The 11553-nt window shown below is 35.3% G+C and overlaps 1 protein-coding gene across 1 annotated transcript in view; it reads left to right on the top strand.

Moving 5' to 3' along the window:
* The first annotated feature begins 8313 nt into the window (after positions 1-8313).
* Positions 8314-11553, top strand: part of ZNF106 (zinc finger protein 106) — a 50596-nt gene continuing 47356 nt past the window's right edge. The window contains exon 1 of the mRNA XM_023527710.1: positions 8314-8379. Coding sequence (XP_023383478.1) covers positions 8319-8379 — 61 coding nt within the window. The 5' untranslated portion in view covers positions 8314-8318. The remainder of the gene's footprint in view (positions 8380-11553) is intronic.

Raw genomic sequence — 11553 nt, 5'->3', positions numbered from 1 at the left:
CCTGCCTTTGGTTGTCTTCCGTTATTTCTGAGAAAAGCCTCTTTACCCTGTGTCCGTTGTTCACTCTCATGTGTTCAAATAAAGCTAGATTATTGAGAGAGGCAGATTGCAAAGGGGAAAAAAGGGCGGGGAGCGCGACGGGTGCGCTATGCGCCTGCGCGCTGGCGGCAGCAGCGGTGCCCGGCGGGGAGCGGGTCCGGAGCGGGCCGCCGGACCCGATTGAGGGGGGCGTCTGGGGCGTCAGGGAGCTCCCTCGCCGGGGCCCTGGCGGCCTGATGGAGTAAGAGGGGTCAGCTGTGAATGTGAGTATCCAGGGGGCAGGCTGCGTTGAGGCGTATGGGAGCCCGAGGGTCCGGTGATCTGTCCCTTAAGGAGGTTTGGAGCTGCAGGAGGTGGCCGAGTCTCCGCTCCTCCAGGCTGCGGCGCAGAACAACCTGGTTGTCCCCTCTTCCGGAGCCCGCGTGGGTTTACAGGCAGGCGGTGTTTCTGGCTTCGAGGTACAGATTCGTGGGGGCGTTACAGTCTTGCTCCCCGCCCCAGCATAAAACGTGGCTACACATCCTTGACCTTTAGGGGAGGCCTCTGACCTCCTTAGGGCCCTGGTGCCTCAGGGAGTCCATAGATCCAGGTGCTTAAAGGCCTACGGGTCTCAGGCCAGGGACACTTTCTGACCGCTTGTAACTGACAGCCTCCGTTCTTTTTCCTCCTTCCATCTTCTCTGCCACTGGGATGCGTCTTAGTAATAGCTACTAATTATGGAGCGCTTACTATGTGTCAATTTAATATGTAGTCCGAATCTCGATGCATAATTATGGAGAGGAAATGCTTTGCGCCCCATTCTCCCTTCAATCTGCTCAATTTAGCCATTTTTGAGAGTCAGAACCATCTTTTGAGAGTCTTTGACATTAGGTCTTCTTGGGAAGTTTGAGATTTTCATGGCTCTTAGCAATTTGGGACTGACATTCAAGTTAAGGGAACTTCTCTTACCTAGTAAATGAGTGCCTTATCCACCATAATGGTTTACATCGAATTAACTTGAGCCAAAATAACTTTTGAGCACTTACTGAGAGCCTAAATCTTAAAATTTGTTTTAAGCCCTCTTCTCCAGTTTGGTGGTGAATGAAACAATGGAAAATAATATTTAGAATCAACAAGGATTTATTTAGTACCTACTACACATGTGCCAGATACATTCAGGTCTGTCACAAAAAATTAATGAGATATTATAATGGAAGGTGTTTTATGGGAGCACATTTCAGATGAGGGCCCCGAGAGTTTGATGATAATTTATTCGCTCAAGCTGATTTAGGAAGGGATAAGTGGCGAAATTCACATACAATGCCCAAGCTATTTTTTCCTGCTACACCAAGTTAGATATTCTAAGGACTTTTGCTGAGAAGAAACTACATTACAGTTACAGTTTCTAGAGTTTACTGCATCTAGAAAATGGTAGGAGCCTTTATTAAAGATACTAGTTGGTTTTTGAAGAGAACTTCAAAATGGCTTGGAAGGAGGAGTTGTGAAGGAGTCTGATCAGGTTAGTTCAGAACCAATCGCTTTAATTAAAAGATTGAAAAAGGAAAACTGAATGGTGATTATTGTACATCTAGGTTACAGCATATGTAGTTTGAAGGCTACTGTACAAGAGAAGCAGGAAATAATGGTAGATGCTAGCTGACTTGGTTCTGGGATAAGGAATGGCTCAGGTTGAAATACACATATTATGTATTCTGTAACTTGTAACTGCATTATCTAAGTGGGAAGTTTGGGATTAATTTGTGTATTCAGTGAATAAGAGTACCTAGGCAGGCAATTGTATATCCAGCATGCTAAATCTCTAACTGAAACCTTACAGTCAATTAGATTTTTTTTAAAATTTTTAATCTGAAAGAGACTAACAAGAAATGAGATTTCTAAGTGTTTGTCAGTAGCAGACTGGTTAAATAAATTGTGCATCTGTTAGAAAGAATGAGCCAGCCCTTTATGTGCTAATAGTGAGTGACTGCCAAGATGTAGTAAATTGGAGGGAAAAAATAGAAAAGAGGATGTACAACCATTTGTGATTTTTTAAAAAATATGTTTATTTGCATATATATGTATAGAATGTCTTTGGAAGAAAACATACTGGTAATAGTGGCTAGAAGTGACTGGGAAAGAGGAGTAGAAGGGAAATAATTTTCTCTCTAAGCTTTTTTGTTTTATTTATTATGAAAACAAGTATTCAGAAAAGTAGAGAAAATGCCATATTGAACCCCTTTATATTGATCACTCAGATTTTAAATCTGTTAATATTTTGTCATATGTGCTTATATTTCTGACATTTCACCTCTAATGTGTATCTAATAAAAATAACATTTTCCCACATAACTCAATATCATAACCACACCAAACAATAATTCCTCTATATTATCTAATAACTAATCCTTTAAATTTTCCACAAATTGTCCCCCCATCTTTTTAACCATTTTTAATCCAATTTCCAGTCAAATCGGTGCATTGCATTTGAATGTTATGTCACTTAAAGTCTTAAAATCTAGAATAGTTACCTGTTCTCTCTTTCCCTTTCTCTTTTTTTGTCATGTCTTATTGAAGAGACCTGGTCAGTTATCTGGATTTATCTGATTGATTCCTAGTGATGTCATTTAACTTGTTACTGTAAACTGGAAGGTAGAGCTAAATATTTGATTGGATATTTAATATTTACTGTATATTTACTGTATATTTACTATATATACTAAATATTTACTGTAAACTGGAAGGTAGAGCTAAATATTTGATTGGATTCAGGTTAACACTTTGCAGACAATATCACATGCCATGCTGTGTACCTTAGTTTTCCCCTATTAGTGATGCTGAGATTGATTAGTGGTTTCTGGTGGTCTCTGAGTTCTCCATTGTAAAATTGCATGTCTCCCTTTGAAACCAGCTGTAAGCTGTTTTGTACCTTTTAAATTTTGAAACAACAACTGGTATTACCTGTTCAAAATATAATTCCCTTTAAAATGACATAGCTCACTGCAAGAAGTTGCTACCGCTTCTTTAAAAAAAAAAAAAAAACTGAATCCCTGATAACTAGGTGGCAGCATTCTCATTTTATAGAAGAGGAGTTTGAAGTTTGAAGAGATTAAAATTTACTCAAGGCGGTAGACCTATTGAGTATTTTTGTTTTAATTTAAAGGTCATATTTTTCCCACCATATTTTCTAAGCTATAAACTGGTATATAAATGTAAAATTGTTATTATTCTTAATAGTTATGCTACTTGTCCCTTCTTTGTATCTTTTTGGACAGGTAATCAGTATATAATGAGATTAATGTTTTTGGAGTATCATTAAACTGAGATAGAGCTATGTGGTATGGTAGTCTGTAATGAGCCATTCTGAAAGTTCAAAATATATTAAAGCCAAACCTCTTGATGATTTCTGGAGTTCCAAAAAAGTTCTGTACATGGAACCGTTATGCAGTCTTGGTTCTTGGGCCTAAAATCTTCTTGGTTTAAAAAATATATTATGAGTTAAAAAAAATGTTAAAAAAAACTTTTAAAACAAGAATATATGTGTATTATTGCTTAAATTTTTGGAAAGTACAAAAGGGTCTACAGTGAAAAGTAAATCCCTGAACCACAGCCCCTCAGTTCTTTTCGCAGAGGCAATGACTGTTAACCAGTTTCTTGGGTATCCCACCACACTGTGTATATGTCATCAAGGTAAATTCTGAGTTTCATATACAGAAGTATCTTAGTAGTATAACCTAAGATTATATTCCAGTTTTTATTGTTTATATTTCTGATCCATACATCTTTGCTAATTTGTATTCATTCATTCAACAAATATTGAATACCTTTTCTATACAAGATAATAGGAATAAAATAATGAACAAGATAGACATTCCTGCTAGCTGTCATGGAGCTTATGCTCTATTGAGAGAGATAGTCATTAAGCAAATAATTATATTAATAACTAAATATAGCAAAGATTTAATACCTGCTTTGTACAAAACACTTTATATGGATTTTCTAATTTCTCATAACAGCTCTGTGACGTTGATATTGATATTATTTTTATATATAAATGTGGAAACTGAAGCACAGAAAGATTAATTACTTGCTCAAGACACACAGATAGTAAATGATAGAGCCAGGTTTCAAACACAAGTGGACAGGCTACATAGATTTTGTTCTCTTCCTTTACCCTAATGCAGTGGTTTTCAGTGAATTTGAGATCATCCCCCAGGAACGAAATTTGTGGGCATATTTTTTGGTTTCAAAATAATTGAGAAGGTAATACTGACTTTAGTGGATGGAGAACAGGGGTGTTAGACATCCTGCAATGTAGGGGACAGCCCTATACAGTAAAAAATTGTTACATATCTAGCGTCACTTTCAAATGTCCCAGAGGATGTTCACGAAGGTAAAAAACCTGTTTGTGGTTAGCTGAACCTAGAACCAAATTTGTTTTACATATAAACACATAGTATTTTTTGCTTAGAGCATAATTATCATGTAAATCAAGAGTCACTATTTTAGAAAATCATATCAGCAGTGCTATTCATGGTATTTTTATCAGCAATATAACATCTATATCAGTATATAGTTGTCATATTCAGCCTTATATCATCTAATATAGTCATACTCAAGTGTTTATATGTTGAAATACATATTATTTTATGATAAAATAATTCTTTTTGTTACAGTTAGCACAGTTATACTGATATTTAAATTATTACATGTGTAAATAAGTTACAGTAGCTCTGACTTTTATTTCAGGAAGGCTAAGGAGGTATTACAAAATATTTATAATAAAATGAAGGTATAAAAATACCTTTAAAGAAAAAACTGGTGAGGTATAAAAATACCTTTAAAGAAAAAATTGAGGAAGTTGACTGATGAGCACACTGGGGACTGTTATAATAACCCCTCATTTACGTACGAATGCAAATTTCTATAATGTTTAAAAAAGAGGGTATCGGGTCTGATATGGTTGAGAACTGCTGCTCTGCTGCCTGTCAGAAAGTCACAATTGTGATAAGTGGTATAAAGAAGGTACAAAATTTTAAGAGAGTAGTGTACAGAGAGGAAATATGACTTAATCTGGGAGATCAGGCAGTGGTTCCCCAGGCATCTGACATTTGCACTGAGATTTGAAAGGTAAGTCGTTAACTAGATGAAAAGTTGTAATAGCATTCCAGGAAGGGGGACCAGCATATGAAAAAGCCCTCTGGGAGAATCATGGTAGGTGGGAAGAACTGAAAATACCATTTTGTCTGGCACACAGAGATCTAGGAGGAAAGTAACTAAAACCTATATAGTATACATTAGGAAGTTTTATATCAAGTGGGCCTTGTTAAATATTTTGGTTTCTATCTTAAATAATTGGATGCCATTGAAGGGCTTTTAGATGTGAGGGACTGAAGCATACAACATAAGCGTGTGTGGAAATGGCTTTTTCAATGTATGCTTGAGGGAATCATTGAAGTGCATGTTTGAAATTAAAGTAAACTGGAATACTCAGCCACCTTATGAAGAACAACTGCCATTGAAGGTTCACCCAAACCCCAGCAGACTTTGTCACTAAATCTAGGGCCTCCTACTCTACCACAGAATTGAGGGGTATGTCTTCTTTGATCAGCCTACCTGCTTGAGCATTACCTGGAGCCATTTAATCAGGCTGAAGGCTCTCAAAAGTACAAGCATGGGAGTCCAGTTCTGGTCATGGCTGAGTAAGCTCGTACTGGCAGATGCTCTTGCAGGTAACAACTATTAAATCTAGACAACTAAATAAATAAACTAAATAAAACAACTAAAATCACCGGAGAGTGACAAAAGCAAGCAGATTCTGGAAGGGAATTGACACATGAGAAACAGAACTACATGGGGTGATTTCTCATTTTCATGGGCCCAATCTTTGCCAGGAGGAGTGGCTAAGTTAAAATCCTGATACTAAACTACCTGTCTTTGTGGTGTGAAGAACCAAAAGGTAAGGCTCAAGGCAACCACAGCTGTTGGAAAATGAGAGGAGATTCTTGGGACACAGAGAGGAAAAACATCAAACGCTGAATAAACTCTACCCAAATCTTGGCAGACTGTTAATGTATGGAATAGACTCCAAGAAGCCCAGCTAAAGGTAAAAGAGCTGAATTGCGATCTCATCAGTCTAAAAAACAGAGTTTGCAGTTTGAGCCAACCAATTTAGATATCTATTAAAAGAAAAATAATTAAAAATAAAAATCAACACTTCAGAGGAATATAAAGGGATCCAGAGCCTCCACAGCATAACATTTACAATATCCAGGATATATTCCAAAATTGGTCATCTACAAAGAATCAGGAAAATATAACCTATTCTCAAGTTTAAAGACAATCTACATAGACTGACCCTAGAATACCCACGTGTTGGGATTAACATGAAAGAATTTTAAACTTTTATAACTATGTGTTAGTAAAGGAAAAGGAAAAGATGCAAAGGAAAATATGCTCATAAAGAATGAGCATGAAATTAAGAAATTACCAAATGGAGATTCTAGAACCAAAAAATATGTTATTGGAAATAAATGTAACTGGATGGGCTAAACAGCAGAATGGAGAGGACCAAGGAAAAAAATCCATGAAATTAAAGGTCAATAGACATTATTCAATGTTAGAAACAGAAAAAAGGGTAGAAGGAAAAGAGCAGATCCTCAAGGACCTGGGGGCAATATCAAAAAAATCAAACACATATAATTAGTGTCCCAAAGGAGAGGAGAAAGAATGCAGCAGAGAAAATACTTGAAAATATAATGGAGGAAAAAATTTTAAATTTAATGAAAGGCATAAATTGACATTCAATAAGCTCATCAAACTGAGAAGGGTAAAGACAAGAAAACTGTGCAAACCTCAGGTTTAAAGGTGAAGAAAACCATGACCAGGTGCTTTATAGTCAAATTGCTGAAAGCCAAAAATAAAAGAAAAATCTAGAAAGCAGCCAAAGAAAACAAGTTACATATAGGGGAGTAATCATGGAGGCCAGAAAGAATAGAGAATCTTTAAAATGCTGAAAGAAAAATCTGACAACCCAAAACTCCAGATTCAGTAGACCAGCCTTCAAGAATGAAGGCGAAATAAAAATATTGTGAGATATATGAAAACCAAGAGAATTCATTGCTCACAGATCCACCCTATAAGAAATGCTAAAGGAAGCTCTTAAGGCTAAAGAGAAATGATACCAGATGGAAACTTAAAATCTCCATAAGTCAGTGAAAAACACCAGAAATGGTAAATATTTGGATAAATATATAAATGTTTTGCCTTTTGATTTCTTAAAACCACATATAACTTTAAATTTTTTTTAAAAAAAGCATCATGTGGAGTTCATCACATATTGTAGGTATAAATCATATACATACCATGAAACATGGAATAGGAGGGGGTAAATGAACCTATATGGTTGCAAGCTTTCTACATATTATGTGAAATGGTATGTTATTAACACTAAGTACAGTGTAAAATGATAAGGGCGTATATTTTAATAATCGGAGCAACCACTGTGGAAAAAATAATGCAAAGAAGTATGCTAAAAAGCTAGTAGAAAAATTAAAGTGAATAATCCAAAAGAAGACAGAAACAGAAGTATAGTCTAACAAAAAGATAGGAGATAAAAGAATAATGAAATGGTAGACCTAATCCAACCATGTTACAAATTTCAATTTAGTGTAATAAACACTTTAATTCAATGCATAAGGACAGATTGGCTAAAAGTAAATGCAAGAGAAAAGATATACCTTTCAAATAGTGTAAGAAGTCTGGAATGGCTATCTATCAGATATGGTAGACTTCAAGATAAAGTGTACTGCCAGAGTTAAAGGGATCATTTCATAATGATAAAAGGGTCAGTTCATCAGGAAGACATGATCATAAATATATATTTGCCTAATATCAGAGCTTCAAAACAAGCAAAATTGATAACGGAGAGACAACTATAGAGATTTTAACACTCTTCTCAACAACTGATAAACAAAAAATCAGTATAGATCTCTACCCAACAACTACAGAATACACTTTCCCCCCTCAGAGATAGACCAGATGCTAGGTTGTAAATCAAGACTCAATAAATTTGGGAGGATTGAAATAATACAGAATATGTTCTTTGACCATAATGGGATTAAAGTAGAAATCAAGATGTCTAAAATACCTCACAAGTATTTGGAAATTCAGTGAAACTTCTAAATCTATGAGCCAAAGAAGAAATCACAAAAGAACTTAGGAAGTATTTTGAACTGTATGATAAAAATACGATATCAAAATTTATGGGATAGTTGTCATACCCTACAGGAGCCTAAGGAAACATGACGACTAAATGTTATGTGGTGTCCTGGTTGAGATCCTGGAAGAGAAAAAGGATACTAGGTAAATAATGAGGAAATAAAGTATGGATTTAAATTAGTAATGTGTCAATATTTTTTTTTTTGTGACAAATTGTACTAATGTAAGATGTAAATAATATGGGAAACATGGGTGAAAGTAACTTTCAGAGACTTAATGCCCAAAATAGTAGTGAGTATATTGGTACTCTATAATTTTTGTAACTTTTCTGTAAATCTAAAACTATTCTATAATAAATTGTTTATTAAAAAGCGCTAAAAATTTTGCATTATGCAATTGGAGTGATTATAAGTTTATAGCCTAAACATTGATTTTAGAAAAGTCTAAAGACAATAACCTAAAGTTTTATCTTAAAGAGGTGAAGAGCAAAATAAACTCAAGGTGAATAGAAGGAAAGAAATAATAAAGACAGAAGAAATCAATGAAATAGAAAAAGACAATAAACAAATAAAATTACAAAGCCAGAAGTTGGTTCTTTGAAAAGATCAATAATATTGATAAACCTGTAGAGTAATAATGAAAAACAGAACACATATTACTAGAGTTAGGAATGGAAGGAATTTATCACTACAGATCTTATAGGATAAGGGGGTATTATAAACAACATTATGCCAACAAATTTGAAAATATAAATGGACAGTTTCTTGAAAATGTCAATGTACTAAAACTCACAGGTTGGAACAAAATCTGAGTAAGCTTGTGTTAAAGAAAAGGAATTAATGATAAAAAGAAACCTTCCCACAAAGAACTCAGGGCAACAGTGGTTTCACTGATGAAATCTATCAAGTATTTAAAAAAGAAATGGCATCAATTGTATATAAACTTTCAGAAAATAGACAAAGGGGAAACACTTCCAAGCTCATTTCATGAGGCCAGTATAACTCTAATAACTATCCAAAACCTGGTAAAGACATTACAGATTAAAAAGTTTACAAAACAGTGTGCCATGCGAACATAGATCCAAAAGATTCTAGGCAAAATATTAACAAATCAATATATCATGACTAAGTGACCAAGGATAGATAGGTAGAGCAAATATAGTAAAATGTTAATGGTAGAATCTAGGTAGTGGGTATAGGGGTATTATACAGGAAACAAGATACGGGGTAGTTACTATAAAATTATTTTAGCATTTCCATGTTTGACATTTTCCAAAATACAAGACTGGAAGAAAAATCAAGGGAGTATTATGGTCAGATTTGCATTTTAAGGAGATTACTTATGCTGCAGCATAAGGAATTAGGAAAGCTCAGGATTACCTCAGAGTAGTTTGAGGGGATACTGAGACCACTTAGAATATTATATAGCTGTTCCTCCTAATTTTGAAATTACCTAGTGGTTACCAGAGGGGAGGTGGGAGGGGAGAAGGGGAAGGTAGATGGAGTGAAGAGAGTCAAATATGGGAGGACAGAAATCTAACTATGGGAGGTGAACACATAGTGTGTGTGTGTGTGTGTGTGTGTGTGCGCGTGTGTGTGTGTGTGTGTGTGCGCGCGCGCGCGCGCGCGCACCTTACTGTTAAAATGTACAGCTGAAACCAGATTTTGTTAACCATAAAAAATGGTTAACATAAAAATGTCACCATAAAAAATAAATAAATGAATATTTTGAAAAGTAAAAAAAACAAAATATCCCCCCCAATAAAATAAAAGTATTCCTAGGTATCTTGTTAAATTTAAGTTTTAAAAGTTTGCATTCCTGTATTCTATATAATATTTACTTCTATTTCCAAGCAATCCCCATGATCTGCATGGCAATTTAAAATTGTGTGACATGAATTATAATCACTGTACATTAATGAGTCCAGCTAAATGCCCAATATTCTCTGCATCTTCTTGCGAACAGTATGTTCAATAATCTGTATCCACTTTATGCAAATCTGACTGTTTAACACAATCATCTTCATTATTTCTTCTTTATTATAGAATTTTTTAAGTTCATGGTTAACTATACCACAGTAATGATGTAATTCAGAAAAGCATTTACCTTAGCAGTTTAGTTGATGTTAACAGCTTTCTAAATGCCTTTGTCCCATATTTAAAAAATCATTCAGTCTCTGAAAAGGTCACCATGTATTTTATTAGATTTTAGGGAGGAATTAAAGTACTAAAGTAGCGGTATTTGCAAATTCTGGAATCTGCAAGAATCTTCAACATATCCTTGTAAATGTCAAAAGTCTAATGTTTACTAAAAGCTCACATTGCATACTGTACATGTGGCAATGATACATCCAAACATCTCAGCAAGCATGTGGTAAAAAATATGCTTAGACAAAATTTGCTACTGCTCAAAAGTTCAGCATCCCAACAGCTTGAAAAATATGAAAGATTTCATATTGACCTTGAAACTTTCTAGGGAGGCCCACTCAGCAATTGAAGACCTACCCAAAGTGCCAGTCATATCTTTGTTCCATAACCTTCTGGGCAACCTAGGTGAAATGGCAAAACTTGTTCTGTCACTGAACGCTGTCTCTGTGTTGCCTTGTCTTGCTCACCAGAAATCCATTAGTTTTCTGTCGGGTTTAAGGTGGAGGCACCGAAAGTTAACCTGTGGAAGTCAGGAAAGGGATTCTAAACTGAATACCACTCCTTAACTCCACCCTCCCCAATGAGCCAGTAATTAAGCTTTTTTTCTTTCAGTATTTTACAGTGTCTTATTGTCATATAGAATCGGCGTTGGCTTTAATTATTTCAAAGTTCAAATATCTTAAGTACTACTGAGTTTATTGTAATGAGTGTTAGAGGTATGTGGAAAGACAGATCCCTTCCTCATGGTAAGGCCAGGCAGATCAGACATACCTGCCATCAAACAGTCTGTTCTTACTGATTTTGCAGGTTATTTGAACAGTAAAGTGGGATAATGCGGTAATGTTCCAAATAAAGTTCTTTGACAGTAAATGGCGTTTTCCAGCCTTGAGTTACATAATAAATATTTGGAGAAATATTCTAACATTGATGTTTGGGATGGATTACAGTGTTATGAGATAATAGTTGGAGATAATAGTTACTTAACATATATTAAGTAAATTTATTTTCTTGCTGACCAATTTAAGTCACTTTTGAGGAACTACGCCTGCATAAGGATAGGAAGAACATAAGTACAAAATGCCTTCTCTAGAGATTCTAATGCAATTTTTCTACTCTGCCTGTACAGCTGTATTTCTTTTTATTGATAAGCTATGTGGGTGATTCTGATACA

The sequence above is a fragment of the Pteropus vampyrus genome, unplaced genomic scaffold (genome assembly GCF_000151845.1).
Source record: "Pteropus vampyrus isolate Shadow unplaced genomic scaffold, Pvam_2.0 Scaffold19, whole genome shotgun sequence".
NCBI lineage: Eukaryota > Metazoa > Chordata > Mammalia > Chiroptera > Pteropodidae > Pteropus > Pteropus vampyrus.
The sequence above is the reverse complement of the archived record's forward strand: the minus strand, read 5'-3'. Positions and strand labels throughout refer to the sequence as shown.